This window comes from Canis lupus, unplaced genomic scaffold (assembly GCF_011100685.1).
Source record: "Canis lupus familiaris isolate Mischka breed German Shepherd unplaced genomic scaffold, alternate assembly UU_Cfam_GSD_1.0 chrUn_S1925H2124, whole genome shotgun sequence".
Lineage (NCBI taxonomy): Eukaryota > Metazoa > Chordata > Mammalia > Carnivora > Canidae > Canis > Canis lupus.
In genome coordinates this window covers 22,361-49,262 of record NW_023330791.1, presented here as the reverse complement: position 1 = coordinate 49,262, position 26,902 = coordinate 22,361, and the positions used below count along the sequence as shown (strand labels likewise).

The 26,902-nt window shown below is 38.3% G+C and overlaps 1 protein-coding gene and 1 pseudogene across 1 annotated transcript; both read right to left on the bottom strand.

The window, feature by feature from the left end:
- Positions 1-618: 618 nt before the first annotated feature.
- Positions 619-3,311, bottom strand: LOC119878802 (leucine-rich repeat-containing protein 37A2-like). The gene is made up of 3 exons (XM_038589373.1): positions 1,107-3,311; positions 886-1,025; positions 619-783 (listed from the first exon to the last, which is right to left on the bottom strand). Exons 1-3 carry the CDS (start codon positions 1,173-1,175, stop codon positions 675-677), a joined length of 318 nt encoding a protein of 105 aa, XP_038445301.1. The 5' UTR covers positions 1,176-3,311; the 3' UTR covers positions 619-674.
- A 3,618-nt stretch (positions 3,312-6,929) lies between these two features.
- The window catches only part of LOC119878803, a 32,320-nt pseudogene continuing 12,347 nt past the window's right edge, over positions 6,930-26,902 (bottom strand).

Genomic DNA, 26,902 nt, shown 5'->3' with positions numbered 1-26,902 from the left:
GTGGGAATGTGAACTAGTGCAGCCACTCTGGAAAACTGTGTGGAGGATCCTCAAAGAGTTAAAAATAGATCTGCCCTACGACCCAGCAATTGCACTGCTGGGGATTTACCCCAAAGATACAGATGCAATGAAACGCCAAGACACCTGCACCCCGATGTTTCTAGCAGCAATGTCCACAATAGCCAAAGTGTGGAAGGAGCCTTGGTGTCCATCGAAAGATGAATGGATAAAGAAGATGTGGTCTATGTATACAATGGAATATTACTCAGCCATTAGAAACGACAAATACCCACCATTTGCTTCGACGTGGATGGAACTGGAGGGTATTATGCTGAGTGAAATAAGTCAATCGGAGAAGGACAAACATTATATGGTCTCATTCATTTGGGGAATACAAAAAATAATGAAAGGGAATAAACGGGAAAGGAGAAAAAAATGAGTAGGAAATATCAGAAAGGGAGACAGAACATAAAAGACTCCTAACTCTAGGAAACGAACTAGGGTAGTGGTAGAAGGGGAGCTGGGGGGGTGTAGGGGTGACTGGGTCACAGGCACTGACGGGGGCACTTTATGGGATGAGCACTGGGTGTTATTCTATATGTTGGCAAATTGAAGACCAATAAAAAATTTTTTAATAAAAATAAACTTTATAGACAGCCTGAGGCAGGACAAAGTCACTTGAGGACGATGACGGTGCGGAGTTCACTGTCGCTCTCCTCACCCAGGTCTTCAGCAGCTGAATCTGCAGCCCGAGGCTTCTCTACTGGGGCACCACCTTTCTCTCTGCAAAAAAGAAGAATGCCTTTAACTCTGTAAAGGAACAATTAAACTTTTCATAATTAACTCATTTTAGAAAAGAAGTATAAATTGTCCCCAATCAGGTACCCTGGTTCCTTGTTGAAAATCTCATCCTCATCAGAAGAATCCCTGTCGTGTAGCTTCTGTGCCATGTTTTTCTTCCGTGTGGCATTGAGAGGTCTGTACATGTCCCGAAGCCAAAGTGGCCGCCTTCTCCAGAAAAAGCCCTAGAAAACAGAAAGGACATTGTTAATTCTGCATTTCCCCTGCTCTCTCCAGCCATGGGACTTTATCTTCCTCAGATTTACCTGATTCTCCCGTTGGATTGAACATCTCTTATGCAGCAGAGTTAAAGAAGAGCCTTGGAGGAAACACATATGCAGACAATTAGTGATTCACGCCATTTCCCATGCCTCTCACAATGTGTATCTCTGGTCCTATTAGGACATCTCAGTCCATAATCACAGGAAGCAAAATCACTACAGACCTCGGATCCTGAAAATAATCCCACGCATGCTACACTTCCAGAATTTTCCCATGTCTGTCCATAATGGCCCCACAATTTCTCTGGGGAGGCCTTTGTATGTGGCTTGGCATTGAGTATAAGCAAGATTTTCATCCTGCTCACCTGGGCCTATGGCCAAGTGCCCTCGTGCAGTGAACAGACTGTGCAACTATAACACAGAAGCACCTTACTCTCTCCAGAAGCAGTTTACTTTGGTCCCCTTTGGACTTTGTCTCATAGGCATCATTTGCTGGGGAGGAGGAGAGAGAGGTGTTTCTATTTTCCTAGCTGCTGTATCCTACAAGTTGATTCACACCAAATAAATGCACGAGTCCAACCAACAAAGTTACCTAACTCACTGACTTTCTCATTGCAGGCAGTGGCTAATGAGTGAGTGAGGAAGGTCACAGCCAGCACTAAAACACAAAATATTATTTTTGAATATAAACAATATAGAAAGAATCAGAATGTATAGTAAGTTTGTCTTAGAAACTGCTTATGTTGGCTCGCCCAGGTGGCTCAGCAGTTTAGTAATGCCTTTGGCTCAGGGCGTGTGTGGTCCTGGTCTGGGGATGGACTCCACATTAGGCTCCATGAGAGGAGCCTGCTTATCCCTCTATCTCTCTGCTTCTCTCTCTGCGTCTCTCATGAATAAATTAAAAAATATTTTTAAAAACCTGCTTATGTCTTGACAGTATGTATGTACGGAGTTGTGACATAAAATGTAGCTCGCAGCCCAAGAACAGTATAATCAGAGGAGAAGTGCCCCTCTGGAAAGGAACCATCTTCTGACACTCAGTAGCAGTATGCCCATGGGGCAATTTACCTTCCCTTTCTTCTCCATTTCCTTATTATAAAAGGAAGAGACAAACTATTACCTAAGGCCTCTCCCAGTTAACAGTCTATGGAGTCTGGACAAAGGGAATGGAGAGTGGTGGATCAAAAACTAGGAGGAGGAGGGAAGTTTTCCTGCCACTTTACAGGAAGGAGTCCTATTTTTCTGCCTTCCATCAGCCTTGAAGACTAGGCCTCTTAGCCCAAGACTCTGTAGCCAGGCCTGATGGTCACTACCAGCAGGAACAGGTGCACCCAACCCCTCTCCACCCTTTTTCTTTAAAGGAGTAGTGACAGTAGATGCTCTGTGTCAGTTCCATTCTAACTCAGATTTGTCTGGGAAGCTAATTTTGCTGGATCCAGGCAAAGCATTAGACCAAATCAATATTCTTTCTGCCTTTGGTAGTTTCCTGGGTGTAAAACAAGGGGAGTGAAATAGGAGTTCTAAAATCTAGTTCTGAAATTCTGCTTTAATAATTGCCAATTTACCTTGAGCCTCCTTCTTCATCTTCCACTGGTGCTGCTCTATGAGAATAAATCTGTTTTGGAAGAAAACATATCACAGGTACCCATCTCAATAACCATGCCTCCAAATCTGTATTCATTCCTTTGTATTTTAAGTCTTATTCAGCCTTTTTGGAGAGCAGGAATTCTATTTTTTAGTAGTCCTTTGACTCTTCCATAGTCCCAACTTGGGAACTTGTGTGCAGCTGGCAATACATTTTATTGACTGTTTTAGATGACATCCAACAGGTAATTCCTAATAAAAATTCTTAGAAGTAAGAAAAGAAAAGTATCTACCAGAAACCTAAATAGCAACATTGTTTTAAAGTCAAGGACAAGAGTTCAATGCCTATTATTCCTGTTACTATTCATCACGTTGAAGAGGTCCTAATCAATGCAATAGGAAAACACTTCTTTTAAAGATTCCAGGCATCTCAATGCAATAGGAAAAATTAAGTATTGGAAAGTAAGAAACAAAACATATTGGCATATGAAATTATGGACAACCTAAAAGGCCCAAGAGAGTCAACTTAAATTTTACTGTAGTGGGATGCCTGGGTATCTCAGCAGTTGAGCGCCTGCCTCTGGCTAAGTGCATGATCCCAGGGTCCTGGGATCAAGTCCCACATCAGGGTCCCTGAATGGACCCTGCTTCTCCCTAAAAGGCCCAAGAGAGTCAACTTAAATTTTGCTGTAGTGGGATGCCTGGGTATCTCAGCAGTTGAGCGCCTGCCTCTGGCTAAGTGCATGATCCCAGGGTCCTGGGATCAAGTCCCACATCAGGGTCCCTGAATGGACCCTGCTTCTCCCTCTGCCTGTGTCTCTGCTTCTCTCTCTGTGTCTCTCATGAATAAATAAAATCTTTAAAAAAATAGAAAAATAAATTTTACTGGAAGTGCTCTGAGAATTCAGTAAGATGGCTAAATACAAAATCAAGAGCTCAACATGCAAAATGCAATAGCTTTTTTACGTTCCACAAATAACTAATTAACAAATGGAAGAATGGTTCCATTTATAATATCAATAAAAGGAAGGATACCTCGGTGGCTCTATGGTTTAGTGCCTGCCTTCCGCCTAGGGTGTGATCCTGGAGTCCCGGGATCGACTCCCACATCAGGCTCCCTGCATGGAGTCTGCTTCTCCCTCTGCCTGTGTCCCTGCCTCTCTCTGTGTGTGTCTCATGAATAAATAAATAAAATCTTAAAAAAAGATTAAAAAATATCAATAAAAGACATAAAGTACCTAGGAATAAACTTACAGCAAAGAATGGGGAAGACCTTTGAGATGAAAACATTAAAACTCTTCTGAAGGACTTTAAGAAATGAATACATGATGATACCATGTTCCTAGAATATTGCAAAGATGTCAATTCTCCTCAAACTCAATGCAATCCTATTCAAATCCCAAGATAGTTTTTCTTTTTTTTAAATAAAAACTGGCCAGCTGACATTTGGTAAAGGGATATGCAAGTCTAGCTATGAAATGTATGAAAAAGGAGATCAAAGAGCATGAGTGTAACTCTACCAGACATCAAAATAGGTTATTATAAAGCAATTGGAATTAAGTATATAGTGTGATATGGGAAAGGAAACTGGACTGATAAGAATCCAGATAAGAAAAGTATTTTAGAGACGCCTGGGTGGCTGAGTGGTAGAGCATCTGCCTTTGACTCATAGGGTGAACCCGGGTCTGGGGATCAAGTCTCACATTGGGCTCCCTGAGACGAGCCTGCTTTTCTCTCTGCCTATGTCTCTGTCTCTGTGTGTGTGTGTCTCATGAATAAATAAAATCTTACAAAAAAATAGTATTTTAGATCTGTTAAGAAAGAATGAACCATTCAATAAAAGATTTTAAAGTAACTGGGTATTTCTTTAGGGGGAAAATGTTAGATCCCCTACCTCAACCATACCTAAAAACAAAACAGATCTATACAGGTTGAAAAATATAAATTATAACAAATATAAGTATAGACGAAGACAGTATAAAGGCAACAAAGGCCTCGCTAACAAGACCCACATCCCATAGGCCACAAGGAAAGAACTCGCATATATGGTGACAGACTCAAAACATCTCCCATTTCTTGTAGTCTCGCCCCCTTCACCCTTGGATTGTTGGTCATCTTCTGGTGACTGATAAAACTCTTTTCATATTAAATATATTAATCCTTTCAGTGGCTTCCACTGAATTTCAGTGTTTCAAATGCTGGCCAGTGTTTTCATCTTTAAGGAGACAGAACAGTGGAATAAGAGCACAGGATTTGCAGTTAAGTAAAACTGGGTTCTGCTTTGGGTTTTGCCACTGGAGCCTTAAGCTGATCCCCTTTTATGTATGAAAGAGGGATGGTAATATTGTCCTCCCAGGGTTGTGGGCATGAAATTGGATATGGAAAATTCTTCTTCCTATGCTTGGCATAAACCAGTGCCAAGTCATTATGGAACTGAAGAAAAGGTAAACAGGCAACCTCCAGCACAGGTGACTATAAACATGACATGCTTTGGAGTAGCCTGATGCAGGATTTTAGCTACAGTATTTTAACCAAAACTATTCACATAATTCAGTGTGTGGAAAAAGCTGCTGAGTAAATCTAATTAATCAACAAGATGATATTTTTATCTTTAAGCCATGTCCTTTTTTCCAGGATGACTGATATAGCTCCATGAGGGTGGATACTATCTCTCATCATTTCAACCAAGGAAAGAAATCAGTGGTAGTCTGAAAGTGGCTGGTGAGTACATCTAACCACAGAATTTTGAGTTGAGGAAATGTTACTATCATGTTAACTTGGCCTTCTTAAACCTAACGTCCCAAAACAGTCTAATGGCTTGTTGCCTTGTTTATAATCCATAAATCACCTGGCAATGGAAAGTTCCTTTAAAAATCCCCAGAATAGGGCAGCCCCAGTGGCGTAGCGGTTTAGCACTGCCTGTAGCCATTGTGTGATCCTGGGGACCCAGGATCAAGTCCCACAGCAGGCTCCTTGCATGGGCCTGCTTCTCCCTCTGCCTGTGTCTCAGCCTCTCTGTGTCTCTCGTGAATAAATAAAATCTTAAAAAAAAAAAAAAGAATTGCTTCTCTTTAAAAAAATAAAATAAAATAAAAATCCCATGAATATATTTGCAATAAAAGAATGAAGTACATGTCAGTCTGTCAGACGAGAAGAGAAATACCAGTATCAGTAAGTGAGAAAGTGGCTTTGATTTTAAGTTTGTAAATTCTGAATCATATTATAAAGACAAAAGATTTTCTGGAAATCTGAATTAATGGTTGTTTCTACCTCAATGAGACAGAAAACTATATCAAATCATTACTACTACAGTCACAGATATTGCCAAGATGAGTTTGTTGTTTATAGCCATACCTGGAACTTCTTTTGTTGGCTAAAAAAACAAAAAACAAAAAACAAAAGAACAATTTTTTTAGAAATCAAGAAAAGGATGAAAGCTAACTATTCTTAAGCTACTCTAAAAACCTCATTCTTTCAGTGGAGTGGCGTATAGGTTCTTAAGAAATATACCAAAGTCTAATGTGTTATATAATTTTATCATTAGCCCTTTCTTCAATAATATATTTATCTTGTATGTAAGTCCTCTTCTCATCTACCTGGAAGAGTGGCACCATTCTCTAAATGAGCAAAGTGGCAGATCACTGTCTCAGCCAACATTAATGGCTAAGACAGACCCAGACTGGGATGCCCTGGTCCTTGTGCGTGGTGCTTTAATTGCATGTCCTAAACTGACTAAAAGTTCAGACCCCATCTTTCAGGAGTTATCCTCACCTCACTTGACTTCTGCTGCTTCTTTCTGTTCACTGCTGGGCTTCTGTGCTCTCAATTGATATAGTTCTCAGTCTTCCATTGGTCTGTATCCCACTCTGCCTTGGACACCTTTACTTCCTGCTGCTCGCTGAGAAGCTTCATCAGGAGGCCTGTTCTGGAGATAGCTTGGCACAGGCCAAGTTGCACATTGGTCTCAGAGCAGTCCATTTTCAAAGTCCGGATAACATGAGAAATGAGCCTTCTCACGTCATTATTCGGGATGAGGGGACCGTAGCTGCTGGTTTAGCTGAATTTCAAATAGATCACCTGCAGGATGAGAGCTTTGCAACACTGAAGCGCTGTGGGCTTTGGGGGCAAGTCAGTGACCAAGTTGTGGTATTCCCATTGTGTTTCATTGGTTTGTTTAACAGTCGGCACAAAGTATGTCCTCTGGTGGTAGTAGAATATGTATTGGAAAGATTCCTACGGTTTGTGAATTCAGGGGGAGTTTGTTCTGATACAGTAGTGCTTCCTGGAGAAATAATTTCTTCAGAAGCATTCTGTTGCAGTAGTGTTTTCTACAGTAGTGTTTTCTTTAGAAGGTTCTGAAAGAGTAAAATATTCTGGAAAAGGATTTTCCTGAATTCGTTTTTCTGAAGATGAAATAGCCTCCTGTGAAGGGGAATCGATGAGGCTCCTGACGGCAGGCAATGGAGGCCTCTGTGCAGGCATCAATCTATTCGAGAGTGAGTTTTTCTTTCTGAACTTTTTACTTTTTTTGGTCTTGGGTTTTCTTTGGACTATACGTGAGCGAATTTTATGGAAAATATACTTTTTTCCAGAATGCGAGACTGGTCTGGAAGCCTCCATTTCCCTACTCTAGCATTCGCATCTTCTAAAACACAATGGGGTAGGTTGAGTCTTCTGATTTGTTTTTCACCTTAGGTAGGGATTTTGGAGGCAGTGGAGGCAGAAGGCTTGCCCATTATGTTTTGCTTCGGGAAAGAAGAGGCTGCTGCCTTGTGCTCCTTATGAATGAAGACTCTGTGTGGACGGAGTTTCCCACTAATTTCCTGGGCCTCTGGGCCATGTGAAGCTCCTCCAGCTCCCTTGGGGATGGTCCACTGAGCCTTCTTTCTTTGGCCATGTTCTTCACAAATGACTGGGCACTCTGTTTCCCTTGGGTGCTCTGAACGTCCACTTCCTTGTAGTGCCTTTTCTGTAGGTCCTTGGGGCCCTTGAGAACACTGTTTTTTCTAAACCACCTCTTCCGTAAATTCTTAGCCTTGGGAAGGGTCTTTTCCTGTTCCCTTGGGCAGTTTCCAATTTCTTAAATTTGGGACCTAAAATTCCCGGGAGGTATAAGCATGGCAGTTTTTTCTTTCTTTTTACCTCATCAATTTTTTCTTGAATTTCTGCATCTAACAAATTTTCCAGGAAAGAGAGTTCCTCATTTATTTTGTAAGTTGAATTGTTGGGTCCAGGTTCAAGAGAAGGGCTCTTTGTGTTGTTTTTCAAGTAACCCACAGGCTTGTCTCCATCTTGAACATTTGAAAACAGAGTTTTAATGAATGGTAGTAATGTTGATTCTAACATCTTCTACATTTCCCTCTGAGAAATAAGGTAATATGTAATTCAAGCGCACTGATAACATCACTTTCATCATAAAGTCTAACTGCTCATTCATAAAGGCTGACAGACCGATGCCATTTTTGTCTGAGGATGCCTTCTCTGGCTCAATTGTCAGCTCAGTACTGGTACTCTTCTTCCGGGCTTTTAATACCTTCATGAATGATCCTTCTACATTCATTATAGATGCTTTTTCATCTGTCAGAAAAGAAGAGACTAGTTTTGATAATGAAAGGCTGATAGCACAGTTTTTGTCAGTCCGCAGTCATACATCCCAGTCATAAAAATTAAGAACCAAGCAAATATCTGAGTACCATTATCAAGGACACAAACTCAAACTTGAACCTATATTGGCAACAACAAAAGGAGAAAAGGGTATTTTTTTAAATGGCTATTTCTTCAGAACCTTTCACAACGTGAATGACTACATTTAGGATTATTCCATAATCCTTGGTCTCCAAGGGCCAATTATCTAGTACTTAAGAAAAGCCAAGTCTGGAAGACACTCAGCTAAACTGTCTGCAAATCTACTGTGACTCCTGGTATTCATATACCCTGTCCTGTACTGCTTCAGATGCAGTGGGAGCAGGGGGTTTCCTCCTTCTATCTCTTCAGTGTGCTTGTTTTCTTGCTACTATCACAGATGCCCATGAAAACACCCACTGCTAGTAGGGGCCTCATCTGGACATGCCCTCTCCATCTACCCATCAATTACTATGCTTGGTCCCTGCTCCCATATATTGCAGCTCACACCAAAACATAAGCTCTAGACAGAAAAAAAAGCACTAAGTCCACACCCTGGCTCTTTGCTTAAATTGGGCAGGGAACGAGTGTAGGCTAAGAGATTTTCCAGGTATGAGAGATATGCCAATGTGGAATGTTCGATAAATCAATGGAATAATACTTGAGGTTTTAAAATGCAGAAGGGATAAAGAAATTTTTTGTCAGAATGTGAAGAAATATACTTCACTTTCATTTCTAATATTTCTAGCTTTAGTTATTAGGGTACCATCCAGAGCTTCCCACTACATGAAAGTCAGCATATGGCTTGTGTACATGCACAGTATCATCCAACCGAGTTTCATTTCCAGAAGAATTAGAAGTATTTTCAGCGGTGTTTGATGAGAGTCAGAGGAGGAGGTAATAAAGGTCACAAGAAAGGAGGAGCAACGGGCTTGTAGAGAGCCCTAAACGGGACACTTGAGTGCTAGGCAACAGTACTTAACACCTCTGATCTAATTTTCCTCACCTGTAAAAGGAGGCTAAATGCTATTGCCTATTCTGCCCACCTCTAAGAGATAAGGGAGTAATTAGTAAAAAATTGTTTTGAAAAATAAGCACATTGTATTTACAGAGGGTAGCAAAGTGTTATTTATGATGTACCCTAGATCATTGATAGGGAACCATATTCAAGCTATCTGGGTGCAGAAGCACATTTTGGAAGTCATGAAGTTAGTGCCAATAAAACATAGTATACAGAAAAATACTTAAAAGTATCTGAGTGTTTTTGGATAGAAAAGCTGAGGATTCAGAAAAAAGTTCAGAGTTGGACAGTCCAAGAATAGAAGAGTGCTCTGTATCCATAAGAAGGCAAGCAGCTTCTGGTTAGGGAACAGGAACTCTCAGGCTCTGAATAAACTTTATCTATAAATCAGCATCACTTTTACTCTTGATAACTTGTAAAAACAAACAATAAACAAAAATATATCTCCACCTGTCATATAAGACAAGGGGGACCTGAGTTTCTGATACATATGAAATTAGTTTACAAATTATGATGCATATGTTTTCATTTGGGAGTAATTAATTTAATAATGTAACTGAGAATCTGACTTATAACAAAAGGAATAGTTTCTTATAAATTTAGGGATTTTAAGGGTGCCTGTGGGCTCAGTGGGTTAAGCATACAACTCTTGGTTTCAGCTCAGGTCATGATTTCAAGGTCATGGGATTGAGCCCTGCAATGGGCTCCACACTCAGTGGGGGAATCTGTTTGAGATTCTCTCCCTCTGCCCCCTCCTTCGACTCACATCTCTCTCTCATCTCAAATAAATCTTTGAAAAAAAAAAGAAATTTAGGGGTTTGAACTGTAAGTGAATAAAAATAATGCAGTGACATCATTAGTTAAAAATTGATCATTGTTGATTAAAAATAAAAATTAAAACATAAATAAAATTTAAAATATATCATGAGGTGATTCCTGGTTGGCTCAGCGGTTTAGCACCTGCCTTCAGCCTAGGGCGTGATTCCTGGAGTCCTGGGATCAAGGTCCCACATCAGGCTCCCTATATGGATCCTGCTTCTCCCTCTGCCTCTCTCTCTCTCTCTCTCTCTCTCTCATAAATAAAATCTTTAAATATAAATATTATATATATATCATGAGGCAATTCAAACTCACCACAACGTGTGGCATTTGTCAAACATTCACCGTCACAATGCAGCTTGACTGTCTTGCAAACAACCTCAATATTATTTTTGAGTTGGCAGAGACAACCAGGACATACGGCTAGGTAATATCCTATAAATGGAAACACAGAGCATTATATTAGTGGTAAAGGGGTTACTTGAGTAGAGATTCAGGCCAAGGTCTCACAGGGCTCTGCATAAAGGAATTCTTGTGGCATATGATGGTTGGGTAGGGTTGAGTAGGGACCAGTTGGCCAATTGTTGCCTCATGAATATATAAATAAAGAGAAGGACAGAGGTGCTCAACCAATAGGTAAGGATGGTAAGGGGGTATGATATACCTAGAATAAGACAGAGATAAGAACTGGGTGACATTGATCAGTAGTTCAGTTCAGAAGTATCTCCTTCTGACCCAAAAGTCTCACTTTGGGTTAAGAGCATACAGGAAGAGGGTTAGACTTCTAAGAAGAGTCTGAGTAAGTCTAAAATATGGCCCACATCAAGGATAGAAAGCAATCAATCAAAACTAACCCAAAATCTACACAGGTGTTACAACTAGCAGACAAGGATGTTTAAAAAGTTACTATAACTGGGGTGCCTGGGTGCCACTGTTGGTTAAGCATCTGACTTTTGGTTTCAACTCAGGTCATGATCTCAGGCTCATAAGATCAAGCCCCTCACTGGGCTCCTAGATCACTGTAAGTCTGCTTGAGATTCCTCTGCCCCACCCACGTGTGCTCTCTTCTTTCTCTTAAATAAATTATAAAATCTTTATAAAAAAAGTTATAACAATATTTCTTATGTTAAAGAAAACCAGACTGATGAGGCACCAGGGTGGCTCAATCAGTTAAATGTCTGCCTTCGGCTCAGGTCATGATCCCCGGGTCCCAAGATCGAGCTCCACATCAGTTTTGCTCCTCAGCAGAGAGCCTACTTCTCCCTCTCCTCTGCTCCCCCTGCTTGTGCTCTCACTCTCTGTCAAATAAATAAAATCTTAAAAAAAAAAAAATCCCAGACTAAGAAACCCATGTCTCTACTTAGTGAGTTATACAACAACTTCAAGTGGCCTAATATATGCATACATAGAGTCTACAAGGGAGAAGAAATATAATTTGAAAAATAATAGCCCCCAAATTGTCCAAACAGGTAACCCTAATAAACCCACAAATCCAAGAAGGTCAATGAACTCTAAACACAAGAAATATGGACAAAACTATGCCAAAGCACATCATAATCAAACTTCTCAAGCCATCAATAAAGAGAAAATGTTAAAAATAAGCCAAGGAAAAACCTCCACACAACATATAGGGAAATAGAGATAACAATGGTAACATATTTCTTGTTGGAATTAATGGAACTCAGTAGAGCAACATCTTTAAAGCAGTGAAGCGGAGAGGGGACCAACAACTATCAAACTAGAATTCTATATCCAGATCTTTCAAAAATAAAAGCAAAACAAAAGACTGAGACATACAAAAGCTGAAAGAAGTCATCATTAGTAGATTTACACTGTAGAAAAGCTAAAGAAAGTATTTTCAAGCAGAAGGAAAATGATTGCGATAGAAATGTGGATCCACACAAAAGGAAGAAGAACATTAGAACTGGTAACTTCCAACAGGTAATACATATGGTTTTTCTTACTATTTAAATATCTGAATACAATAATGATTTCCACTTATATGTAGAATCTTAAACAAATGAAAACTGACAACAAAAAGAAGAGAGAAACAGATTCATGAATATGGAGAACAAACTGGTGGTTATTAAAGTAGAGGGCGGGGATATGGTCAAAATGAGTGAAAAGACGTAAGAAGTACAAACTTCTAGTTATAAAGTAAGTCTCCAGATGAAAAGTACAATGTAGGAATATAGTTAATAATACCGTAATACACTTATTGTGGTATTAATTCTTCAATCACTATGTTGTACATCTGAAACTAATTTAATATACATCAACTATACTTCCTAAAGGAGTTAACTTATTGTTTAAACAAAAAAATATATAGTGTGCTGTTTAGAAGTAAAGCAAAATGTATGAAGACATTAGCACAAAGGCCAGTAAGGGAGAAATGAAGTACACTATATATTGTAAGGTTCTTATGCCAATCATGAAATCATATATTATTTGAAGATAGACTGTGAAAAGTTAAAGATGAACACTACAAGCCATTAAACTACTGCTAAACTAACAAAACCTGAGTGTAATTAACTAGCCAACAAATAAAATTTAATTTAATTAATTTAATTTAATTTAATTTAATTTAATTTAATTTAATTTAAAAGTGTACTCAGTCATCCAAAAGTAGGAAGAAAAAGAAAAAAAATAGCAAAACAAAGAACAGATGGGACACATAGAGAGTTTAGTAGCTTTAAATGTAGTCATGTTAATAATTACATTAGGTGTAATGGTATAATCACCCTAATTAAAATATAAAAAAGCAAAAGCCAACTATATGCTGTCTATAAGAATCATCTGCAATAGAAATATACAAGTAGGTTAAAAGTATAGAAAAAATTGTGCTATGCTAACAGTAATCAAAAGAAACCTTGGGTGGCTACATTACTGTAAGACAAAGTGCATTTCAAAGTAAAAAAATATTACCAAGGATAAAGGAGGTTATTCCATCATTATAGGAATATCAACTAATAAAAAAGACATAACCTAAAAATTTATGCATCTGATAACAGAACTTCAAAATATATGAAGGAGAATGGCAAAGAGAGACAAATAAATACACAATTATAGTTGGAAATTTCAATATTGCTTTCTAAATAATTGACAGAAAAATATATAGAAAATCAGTAAAGATATAGCAGACTTGAATAACACTATCTACATACTTGACCTAACTGACATTATAGAATGCTCCACCCAAAATCAGAGTACTCATTTTTTTCAAGTAGATACATAATAGTTACCAAAATAGATCATAGGCTCATCTAATACCAGAATTCATGGGTATAACACAAGCCTCAATAAGTTTAAAAGGATTTAAGTCATTCAACATATGTTCTGTGACTACAATGGAATTAAATTAGAAATGAACAGATTTGAAAAATCTCCAAATTATTTAGAAACTAAACAACATACTTCTAAGTAACCCTGCCAGTCAAAGAAATCAAAAGAGAAATTAAGAGCTATTTCGTACTAAAACTGAAACCATGTCAACATATGGGATGTTGCTAATGCGGTGTTCAGCTTCCCCAGTATCCACTTTTAAGAAATTAAAAAAAGAAAAGAAAATTAATCATTGAATAAGGAGAAGAAATAGCATAATAGAGATCAAGGCACAAATAAAGAAAACGGAAAAGAAAAATAGAGAGGCCAGTGAAATGAAAAGACAGTTTTTATTTATTTATTTTTAAAAATTGTAATTATTTATTCATGAGAGAAAAAGAGAGAGGGGCAGAGACATAGGCAGAGGGAGAAGCAGGCTCCCTGTGGGGAGCTTGAAAAGGGACTCTATTCTAGGACTCCAGGATCACGACCTGAGCCAAAAACAGATGCTCAACCACTGAGCCACGCAGGTGCCCCAAAAGACAGTTTTTGGAGAAGATAAATAAAACTGATAAACCTCTAGGCAGACTGATTAAGACAAGACAAGAGAAGACATAAATTATCAGTATCAGAAATGAGAGGGGTCAGGGATCCCTGGGTGGCTCAGCAGTTTAGCGCCTGCCATCGGCCCAAAGCCTGATCCTGGAGTCCCGGGATCAAGTCCCACATCAGGCTCCCAGCATGGAGACTGCTTCTCCCTCTGCCTGTGTCTCTGCCTCTGTCTCCCCCCTCTCTCTCTCTGTGTCTCTCATGAATAAATAAAATCTTAAAAAAAAAAAACAAGGGGGTGACATGTCCCTTGTTTCTTTTCTTTTCTTTTTTTTTAAGATTTTATTTTTATTTATTCATGAGAGACACAGAGAGAGGCAGAGGCAGAGGCAGAGGGAGAAGCAGGCTCCCTGCAGGGAGCCTCATGTGGGATTCAATCCCAGAATCCCGAGGTCATGAGCTGAGCCAAAGGGAGATGCTCAACCACTGAGCCACCCAGGCATCCCTACAGATATTAAAAGGATAAGAAGGGAATATTATAAAATAATTTGTCAATCAATTCAAGGTGAAATGAACAGATCATAAAAGATGTAAACTACTCAAAAATAAATATGTAACTTAAATATCACTATTAAAGAAATAGAGTGTGTAATTTGCAACTTTCTCACAAAGAAAGCTTCAAATACACAGGGCTTCATGAGTGATTCTACCAACATTTAAGGAAGAAATAATGCCAATTCTACACAAACTCTACCAGAAAGTTGAAGAGAAAAGAATATTTCCCCACTCATTTTTAAGGCCAGCTTTTCCCTTATCATAAGTAGGCAAAGACAGTACAAGAAAAGAAAACAATAGACCGGGATCCCTGGGTGGCGCAGCGGTTTGGCGCCTGCCTTTAGCCCAAGGCCCGGTGCATGGAGCCTGCTTCTCCCTCTGCCTGTGTCTCTGCCTCTCTCTCTCTCTCTCTCTGGGTGACTATCATAAATAAATAAATAAATAAATAAATAAATAAATAAATAAATAAATAAATAAATAAATAAACAATAGACCAATATCTCTCATGAACACAGATGCAAAATTCTAAACAATGTTTCACCATATCAAACAATATATGAAGTTTCTGTATAGTAAACAACCAAAAAAAAATAATAAAGACTACCTATCAAATAGGAGAAGATATTTGCAAGTGACATATTCAATATAGGTTAGTATCCAAAATATATAAAGAATGTCTACAGATCAACACCAAAAACCCCCAAATAATCCACTTAAAAACTGGAAGACACAGACATTTCTCCAAAGAAGATGCACAGGGGTGCCTGGGTGGCTCAGTTGGTTAAATGTCTGCCTTCAGCTTAGGTCATGATCTCAGGGTCCTGGGATCGAGCCCTGAGTAAGGCTAGGTACTCAGAGGGGAATCTGCTTGGGATTCTCTCTCTCTCCCTCTTCCTCTTCCTGCCCCTCCTCCTGCTCATGTTCTTTCTCTCTCTCTCTCAATAAATAAATAAAATCTTAAAAAAAAGAAGACATGCATATGGCCAACAGACACATGAAAAAATGCTCAGTATCATCAGGGAAGTGCAAATAAAAACCACAATGAGATATCACTTCACACCTGTCAGAATGGCTAAAATAAAAAACACAAGAAACAACAAATTTTAGTGAGGATATGGAGACATAATAACTTATGCTCTGCTGGCGGGAATGCAAACTGGTACAGCCACTGAGGAAAATGGTATGGAGGCTCCTCAAAAAAATTAAAAATAAAACTACCGTATGATCCAGTAATTGCACTTCTGGGTATTTAACCAAAAATTACAAAAACACTAATTCAAAGGGATACATGCACGTCTATGTAGCATTATTTACCATAGCCAAGTTATGGAAAGCAGCCTACCAGTCCATTGATAGGTGGATGGATAAAAAATAGGTGGTATATATAAACAATGGGATATTATTCAGCCATAAAAAAGAACGAAATCCTGCCACCTGCAACAACATTAGAGTACAATGCTAAGCAAAGTAAGTCAGTCAGTGAAAGACAAATACCAGGTGATTTCACTTATATGTGGAATTTAAGAAACAAACAAAAAAATGAGCAAAGGGGAGAGAGAGAGTCAAGAAACAGACATTTATTATAGGGAACAAACTATAGTTGTCCCCAGAGGGGACAAGGAGTGGAATGATGGGTGAAATGGGTGAGTTCATCAAAATTTAAAAATTAAAAATTCTGGTCTTCAGAGATAGAACAGAATGAAGACAAGCCACAGCCTGGGAGAAATTTGCTAAACACCTGAGAGAAAAGACTTTTTCCAGAATATATAATATACTCTTAAAACTCAATAGTATGTATCCAACTGAATGATGGATTTGGAGGCACCAGGGTGGCTCAGTTGGCTGCGTGTCTGACTCTTGATTTTGGCTCAGGTTATGGTCTCAGGGTTGTGGGATTGAGCCCCAAATCAGGCTCCAAGCTTGGTGGGAATCTGAGATTCTCTCTCTCCCTCTCTGACTGCCTATACCCCCCACCCCCCCACCACATTTGGTCTCTCTCTCTCTCTGTCTGAGATAAATAAATCTTTAAGAAAAAAAATAAAAGGAAAAGAGATTTCAATAGACACATCATTTAAAAAGATATTGGTACATGAATAGACACTCAACATCATGAGCTATTAGAGAAATGCAAATTAAAGATACAAAGTCTAGGGATCCCTGGGTGGCGCAGCGGTTTAGCGCCTGCCTTTGGCCCAGGGCGCGATCCTGGAGACCCGGGATCGAATCCCACGTCGGGCTCCCGGTGCATGGAGTCCTGCTTCTCCCTCTGCCTATGTCTCTGCCTCTCTCTCTCTCTCTCTCTCTCTCTCTCTGTGACTATCATAAATAAAATTAAAAAAAAAAAGATACAAAGTTTGAAAAAATTTTTATAACTGAAATATAAAGATGTCATACACTGCCGCTTGGAATGCAAAATGGTACATCCACTTTATTTTTTTTAAAGCTTTTATTCATTTATTATGAGAGACACTGAGGGAGGGAGAGAGAGGCAGAGAAACAGGTAGAGGGAGAAGCTGGCTCCATGCAGGGAACCCGACATGGGACTAGATCCTGGTCTCCAGGATCACGCCCTGGTCGGAAGGTGGCGCTAAACTGCTGAGCCACGGGGGCTGCCCTACATTCACTTTAGAAAAGAGGTAAGCAGGTTTTTGTTTTTGTTTTTGTTTGTTTTTGGAAGAGAGGACCAGGCGAAAGCACATGTGTATGAGCGGGGGTGGGAGGAGGGGCAGAGAGAAAGGGAGAGAAAGAATCTTAAGCATGCTCCACGTTCAGCATGGAGCCCCACTGGGGGCTTGATCTCACAACCCTGAGATTATGACCTTAAGCCAAAAATCAACAATCAACAGTTGAACACTTAACTGACTAACCCAACCCCCCGCAGGCACCCCTAGGAAGCATTTCTTAAAAAAAAAGTTTAAAATATACACTTAGCGACATGATGTTAGTAATCCTACCATTAAGTATTTCACCTCCCCCAGAATGAAAGCATATGCTCACACAAAGGCCTGCACGTGACTGCTTTTAGCAGCTTTATTCATCATAAGCCAAAAGGAAAATCAGGAAACAACTCAAATGTCCATTAAGTGATGAATGCATAAACAAAACTGATATATCCACACAACTGTAAACACTAACTCAGTAATTAAAAAGGAGTGAAATTAACGGGTTGATGCAATGCACATGGATGAATCTCAAAAGGATTATGCTGAGTCAAAGGAGCCAATCACACAAGACTGCATACTGTATGATTTCATTCATAAGACAACGGTAGAAGGGGCGCCTGGGTGGCTCAGCAGTTGAGCGTCTGCCTTTGACTCAGGGAGTGATCCGGAGTCCCGCGATCAAGTCCCAGCTCAGAATCCTTGTATGGAGCCTGTTTTTCTCCCTCTGACCTCTCACTCTCTCTCTCTTTGTCTCTCATGAATAAATAAATAAAATCTTAAAAAAAAAAAAAAGACATGGTGGAAAAAATACTATAGGGACAAAAATGAGGTTGATGGCTGTCAGGGGCTGATAGTGGCAACAGGGGATTAACTACAAACAGAAATGTTCTGTATCTCAAACGTGGTGGTGGTTACACAACTATATATTTACCAAAGCTCATTAAAAACTGCATACCTTAAAAAGAGTACATATTAACTGAAAATTATGCCTCAATAAGAAGCTGACTTATAAATAAAACAAACCTAAATACACAACGAAGTGATAATAAACATAAGAAAAATCAACTACAGTTTTTCCAATTCAAGGGTCATCATGAGAATGCTCTCAATTGTTGAAAGTGACACCTGTGTTGTTCCATGTCTCTGAAAGAGAACGCCCAAACATGCATGATACCAAAGACTAAAATTTCACACCAAGTACAAAAAGGTACTTAATAGTAGTGATTATTTAAATTCTGGCTTCTCTGTCAAGCTAGCTCAAGAGTTTACTTGCTATGGAAGATAATTTCAGAGCATTCTTATTGAAGAAATTAAAATTTATGTGCATCACGAACATAATCACCTTGGTGCTAAACAGTACATCTCCTTTTAACCTTTTTCTACTCATTCTCAGTTGCATCCACCTTTCTTGATTAGTCTTTTGTTTTAAATAAGGTATACCTTAGTCCAGTTTGCTTTTTGAGATAAATGATATTTCATACATATGTGGTAAATATTTCGCTATACACACCTGCATGTTCCATATCTCTATGTGTTCTTCAATACTGCTCTCTTCTACTACAGGCTGTCCTTGTCCATATACATTCTTTCTTTGCCAATAATATCTTATTGCAATAACCCAGCTAAAATTTAAATTATGACTTTTTATTCAAATGCAAAAGATTTAATCTTTGACAAAAGTAAAAAAAGAGCAGAAATCATCTCATGAGCCATGAGATTGTTGTAATACTTACAAATATTTTAATGCTGGCAATTTAAAAAAGATATGAATCTTCAACAGTTGCAGAGGGTTATGACTGAGAATTCTGAAAAAAAGCAATGGAATTAAAATTATCTGCATTTTAAGTAACTAGATGAAAATTTATGTTCTTTTTTTGGTATGGAACTTGAAGTTTAAAAGCAATCATTTTCTGCCTTTGCCTATAAAATCACCCTTAGAATCTGTAAAACATTCTTCCTTTGGGCACTACCCAGGTCTCTGAATGATAAAGCAGGAAGAGAAAGAGAAAAAAAATTTTTTAAGTGGATGGCAAAGAAAAAATAATGCCAAAGAACAATTTCAGGTTGAAAACCTCAGAAGTGACTATACCAGTAGGAAGTAATTTCTGTAGAAATACTATTTCTAGTGTCCTCCATAATTCAAAGTGCTTTTTCTTTTAATCTCTAGAAAGTTTAAAAATCCTACAGTTTAAACCACCCAGTTAAAGACAAAATGATAACCAATTCTTCAGTTTTGGAGCCAAACAAGAAGGGCTAAATCTATGAGCAGCCGGTGAAAGCTATATTCCCACCACATAGCCTGTGTGTATTCTTGCATTACAGCCTTTGTCATGGCATGTATCACCTGTTTCCCTTATCAATCTCCTGGATTTCTCGGCTCCTGGAGGGCAGGGACCATACTTATTGTCATGTTGTCCCTGTGCCTGACATAGTATAGTGCTTGTTATTGACTATTTAATGTTTGTTGAATAAAGGACATCTTGTCATCTTTTGACACAAGCTTTTATTTCCAAAATGCTGAACAGGACCTTCTTCCCAACTCTTTAAAATGAAAAAAGGTAAAAGAAATAGGAAGAAAAGAAAAGACAATCTGCCTTGAGGTTGACTCTACTCAAGAATCATTAACTATACTTTTACCAAGTATTAGATAGATAATCTTCATAACCAATACTATTATTGGGCTGTAAGGCATCTGTGATCAGCATTTCACATTTAATCCTTATAATAACCTTATGTGATAGATACTATCATCACCTCATTTACAAATGAGGAAACTGAGGTACAGAGAGGTTACATAATTTGTCCGAGTTTGTCAAGCCAGTCAGAAGCAGAGCTGGAATTTGAACTGAGTTCTGACTCCAAAGCCTGTGTGTAACTCACATGAAGAAAAGGGGGGTTTATAAAACAGCTGTTACCATAAACTTTGAGAGCGCTAAATATAGAAACTGTATTCATGTTGAACTTCATCTCTCCACCTGGGAGAGCTCCTCTGAGAATTACATTTTCTATTTTATTCCTTTTCTCTAATCGACTCCCATGATGAAGTATTTAATTAGCTGATGGTCATTGAGACTTTAGGTATTTTAAACCATGTTATAGGCGAATCAGTGAAAACGGGAAAGTGAGGACATTTGAAACTTCATCCCTCCATAAAAGCAACGACAATGACAAACACTGGCAAACATAGAATCAATGTTTTAATCATTTTGGAAAATTTAACCAATGGGTCTACAGCAACCCAGAGAGCATTTATTAAGGGAAAATGTATTAATTTCTATAAGAACAGTGAGATCTGTTGTTTTAACTAGTTCTAGACCTCTGCTCTGTATCCTGATGGTAGCCTTGAAAAATAGCCCACATCCCAGGGGAGCAAAATGGAGCTGGAGTTCCTTAAAGCCTCCTTCCCAAAGAACTGTCATTGTTTTACCTGTCTAGTGAGTTTCCTGGAAGACCTCAATTGAGAACCTTGTCCTTGACCTCACTGAGAACTGCACAATGCTAGAAGCCTCTTCTTCTCAAGGGGCATTTTAAAAATATCAATTATTTATTTATTTATTCATGAGAAAGACACACAGACAGAGAGAGAGAGGCAGAGACACAGGCAAAGGGAGACAGAGAGAGGCAGAGACATAGGCAGAGGGAGAAGTGGGCTCCCTATGGGGAGCTGGATGTGAGACTGGATCCCAGAACTCCAGGATCATGCCTAGAGAGGAAGGCAGACACCCAACCGCTTAGTCACCTAGATATCCCCAGGAGCATTTTTAAAAACACTTACAGGTAAATGTTTTAAACTGGCAGCTGTGTAAGGCAATGGATAACAGTTGGGACAAAAAAAACAAACAAAAAACAACAACAACAACAACAACAAAAACCCTAATCTAAAAGTTTAAAAGAAAAAGCTGAGAAATGAGATATCCACAGAGAGTTTGAAATGCTCCAACATATTCCTGAGAAACTAGAAGACCACAAGACATTTCCTAGGAATGTAGAAAAAAACCTTAGCACTAACAAAGGGTTCAGCAAGGTTGCAGGAAACAAGATCAATATATAAAAGTTAGATGTATTTCTATGTATTAGCAATGAGTAATCCAAAATGATATTAAGAAAAAATTTCCATGTATAACAATATTAAAAGAATAAAATACTTAGGAAAAAATGTAACCAAAAGTATAAGATCCATACACTGAAAGCTACAAAACATTGTTGAAATTAAAGAAGATTGAAATAAATGGAAAAAATGCCATGGTCATGGACCAGAAAAAAATATTGTTAAAATGGCACTATGCCCCAAATTGAACTATGGCTTCAGCACAACCCTTATCAAGATCACAGCTGACTTGTTTCCAGGCTAATTCTAAAATTCTTATATCAATTCAAGGGACCCAGAATAGCCAAGAAAAATCTAGATAAAGAACAAAAAAGTGGGAAGATTCACATGCTCTGCTTTCAAAACCCAATTCAAAGCTACAGTAATCGTAGTGTGGCACTGGCATAAAGATAGACATATATAATCAGAGAAGGACAAACATTATATGGTGTCATTCATTTGGGGAATATAAATAATAGTGAAAGGGAATAGAAGGGAAGGGAGAAGAAATGGGTAGGAAATATCAGAAAGGGAGACAGAACATGAAGACTCCTAACTCTGGGAAACAAACTAGGGGTGGTGGAAGGGGAGGAGGGCGGGGGGTGGGGGTGAATGGGTGATGGGCACTGAGTGGAGCACTTGACGGGATGAGCACTGGGTGTTATTCTGTATGTTGGCAAATTGAACACCAATAAAAGTAAATTTATTATTTAAAAAAATAAAAATAAAAATGCTAACACTGGAAAACAATGTAAATCTCTGATGTTCTGTAAATTAAAAGTGAATAAACTGAGGCTGAAGATTTTTAAAAAAAGGATAGACATATAAACCAATGGAACAGAACTGACAGTCCAGGAATAAATCCTCACATTTATAGTTGACTGATTTTCAACAAGAGTGCCAAAGCAATTCAAAGTGGGAAGACTAGTCTTTTCGAATGGAGCTGGGACAACTATATATTCATATACAAAATAAGGATTCCTACACTTCATTCTATATATAAAAATTAACTCAAAATGGATTAACCTAAATGGAAGTGCTCAAGCTATAAAAACTCTTAGAAATCTTTATGACCTTGGATTAGGCAAGAGTTTCTTAGACATGCCACCAAAAGCACAAATAATAAAAGGAAAAAATAGACAAATTGGACTTTATAAAAAAATTAAACAGATTTTTGTGCTTCAAAGGACATTATCAAGAAAGTAAAAGACCACTCACAGAATGGGAGAAAATATTTGCAAATCATATGTCTGATAAAAGTCTAGTATCCAGAATATCCAGAACACATAAAGAACTCTTACAACTCAATAAAAAGACTAATAATTGAACTTTTAAATGGGCAAAGGATTCAGAGAGACATTTCTCCAAAGAAAATACACAAATGGCCAATAAGCACATGAAAAGATGTTCAATGTCTTAAGTCATTAGGGAAATACAAATCAAAGCTATAATAAGATACTACTTTATACTCACTAAGATGGCTATAATCAGATGGAGAATGATAAGCGGTAGCAAGATTATGGGGAAAGTGGAATCTTCATACATTGGTGAGAACATAAAATGGCATAGTTACGTGTGGAACACAGTTTGGCAGTTCCTCAAAAGGGTTAGACATAGAGTTACTACGTGACTCAGCAATTCCACTCCTAGGTATGTACCCAAGAGAATTAAAAACATATGTCCACACAAAACCATGTATGTGAATACTCATAACAGCATTATTAATAATAGTCAGAAGTGGAAACAACTGAAAAGTCCAATAACTGAGGAACAGATGAACAAAAGGTGATGTGTCTATGTAAGGGAATATTATACAGCCTTCAAAAAGAATGAAGTGCTGGTATATATGCTACAACATGGAAAAACTTTGAAGCTAACAGTTATGTGAAAGAAGCTAGACACTCATTTGTATGAAATGTCCAGAAGAGGCAAATCTAGGATACAGAAGGGGAATTAGTTGTTGCCTGGGAGGAGGGAAGAAGGGGGTGGTCACAGCTGATGGGTACGGTATTTATTTGGAGGGTGATGAAACTGTCCTGGAATTAGGGTGGCTGTGGTCTATCGAAGTATACCACTGGACTGTATACTTTACAATGTTGCATAGTCTATTATGTGGATTATATCTCAATTAAAAATAAAGAACTGGGGATCCCTGGGTGGAGCAGCGGTTTAGTGCCTGCCTTTGGCCCAGGGCGTGATCATGGAGATCCGGGATCGAATCCCACATCGGGCTCCCGGTGCATGGAGCCTGCTTCTCCCTTCTCCTTATTAAAGCCAAAGAAAACAAAAACCTCCAAAGGTGGTACCTCATTAATAAGCTCTTGGCATGTCTTTGAGGTGGATTTCAGATTCAAAATAGACTTTACCACACTGCTAACTTGTTCAGTCAGTATTTATCAATAACTTAGAGGCTTCATTCAAGAAGCTTACTGAGTTATAATTACCTGAAACCCAGGGTCAATCAAGGTCTTGTGGGGCCTGAACCTCATCTACTTTGGGAAATCCTGTCTAATAAAAACATGCAACATTATGAATATAAAATTGCTAGGACTCCTCTCAAGACCTTTGAAGGGGCCTATGGAAGTGAGGAGCCCTGAAGTTAAAGCTTTGGTCAGTTTCAAAATAAATCCACCTCAGCTAGGGCCTATACATTTTACAGACTTCTTTAATGCCAGAGAAAATATTGTTTCAACTTATAAACACCTTGGTAACATGTCACACAGGTAACATGACTAATTCAAAGGGTGGCATCTTCCCTTGGCAACTTGCCTTTGGAAAGAAATGCAATGAAGTTTATATTTCACTATGGCAGAGATTTCCTAAAGCAGACTAGCTTTGTCTATTAGAAAAATTTGACCTCAAACAAAAAAGGAGCCTAACCCCCAGTACACACTTACTGTATCGTGATAATCTTTCAGAAGGAACTGTGAATTAGTTTTCGAAGCTGTATTCAAGTCCCATGACATGAGTATTAATTTATTATCAATACTGGCTAGCTCTGGTTCTTTAATTACCTTTTTCTGTTATTTAAGATGCACACAGAAACTCAACACAAACAAGCTGTTGCTTCATCCATTAAGAGTCTTTTCTATCCCACAACCTGTTCCCTACTTTGTCAACCCCCTACCTTGTTACCCTGCTGCATGGATGCCCGCACGGCTCCCGTGTGTTTTCCTGTCAACATCTTTCTCCTTCCAGTATGAAAGTTTCTTGGGGACAGTCCCTGTCTTATTCTTTGTACCCCCAGTACTTAGTACAGTGTTGACATGTATTGGACATGGCACTCAGTGAATGTTTTCAATGAATTCATTGATTTTTATCAACTGATTCCCCCATATTCTTTCTTGTGTTGCCCATATAACTATAATGAAAGTCAGATTCTTTCCTTTCCTTTCTTTCTTTCTTTCTTTTCTTTTTCTTTCTCTTTCTTTCTTTCTTTCTTCTTTCTTTCATTTCTTTCTTTCTTTCTTCTTATCTTTTCTTTTCCTTCTTTCTTTTCTTTCTTTTCTTTCTTTCTTTCTTTCTTTCTTTCTTTTCTTTCTTTTTTGGAAATTCAGATTCTTCTAAGAGACTCTTGGTGTGATACATGCTTAGAATAAAGATGGTGAGTTTAAGACAGTATATTGATGTCAACCAAAACCTCCTGGTGCAGAAACCCAATGAGCCTTTTCTCCGGGTGTTCGCAAGCAAAAAACTGACCCTCCTGTAGTCTTTTTCCAAGTTAGGCATCAGCAAATTAATGGGAGGAGAGAGGAGCCTTCAACAGATAGGCATCTGCAGGAACTGTCCCTCTAGCTCCAGACAACACCCTCAACACCTTCATCTATCCTAAAATAAACTGTGTGAAATAATATTTCTGAACTACAAGACAGGTAAGATAATCTTTTCCAAAGTCCACGTTTAGAGGAAGATCTTCACACCTTGAGTCTAAAATCCCCCTCAGGCCATTGAAACAATCCCCCACTATGATTTGTTTATATCACCAGGAAATCACAGAATTTTCCAGCCGAAAGGGAATAACACACTTCTTATTGAAGAAGAGTCAGGAAATAGCCACATGGAATTATGCTACAGCAATGTATTTCATGAACATTTTTCACACAAACTTAACACAAACAATATCTTTTACCATACCTCAAAGGTTCTTATGGCCCCCAGATGATTTACTCAGAGGTATACATTTTTTGAAAAATAATGTTCTGGGTAACTGGTGAGAGAAGTGCCCTGTGGCAGGTTCTCAGCAGTTCTTTCTGCTTTAACCATTTAAAAGAAGCTGATGGCTGAGGAAGCACCCACACTTTTGCTCCCTGGAGAATTCCCCTACACTTAGTTCTTTGAAGCTTTATTTTGCATGCATTGAAGCAGTTAGGAACTTTGCCCATTAGCAGGAATCAAAGTTAAATTCAGAGGTGGAATTTGAAGGACCATGCCCCTATTGGAGAAGCATCATTGTCATGGATTCCCAGGATAGTGTTGACTTGGGTGTTATTTGCTTGGGGCCTTTTATTGCCCATACCAAAGCTGAGTACAGGGAAAGCTGAGAGTGCCATTTATGAGATAGACAAGCCTCTTGGCCTCTTTGTACCTTAGTTTCCTCATTTGAAAAAAAAAAAAAAAAGAATGGATTTTAAGACATACTTTTCAGAGTTCATACTGGGCTTAACATCCACTGAACCAATAAATGTATGATGTTTTTACATATTGTTTGTCTGTTTATTTTTACATGTGTTTATTTTCTATTTCACTTACAGCTTATGTAAAAACTGCATTCCATGCCAGGCCTGAAATGTTCCAAAGCTCACTTCCGTCAATACATTGCAACTACATATTTCTACAAAAAAAGACACAAGCAAAAGAAGAAGGAAAAAAGGTATTCTTTCAGAACATTTATCCTTTGGCAGTGATTCCAATTTATATAGGATGAACATAATCTCAATACCCTCTCCATATCCTGAAACTATCTCGCTATGGAAGATATGCCTTTTAAAATTTTTTTAGAAATTTAAATTTAAAAAATTTGCATGAAAGATTTATATTTTCATGTTTCTACATGTGTTGCATTAGATACAAATCTGTAAATGCTCAATAAATACTTGTGTTAGGTAATCTTTATTTCTCTAGAAAAATATTTCACATCAGCACTATTGACATTTATGGTTGGATCCTCTTTTTTAAGAGGGGCTGTCCTGTGCATTATAGGGTGTTTAGCGCCATCTCTGGCCTCTGCCCACTAGATGCCAGTAGCATATCTACAGTCTGACAACCAAAAATGTCTCCAGACACTTCAAATGTCACCTGGGTGCAAAATCACCCTAGTTGAGAACCACTTCTCTAGAATGATTCAGTCTGATCTGTATAATAATTCTTACACTAATCTTTGCTACAGACAAAAAAGATTCGCTACATAATTTTAGTAGCTTTCTACTAATAAAATTACAATCATATTTCAAAATGATTGTAGCAAAGAGGTTTACAATTAAGTTTAACAAAAATCCCAAATATAATGAAATTTATATTTGTAACTTACATAAACTTCAAAAAAGGTAGTGGTTCAAATGTCCGTCTTTCAATAGATTGTATCTTATTGCAGGATAAATCTCTAGGAAAAGTAAAAGGAAAA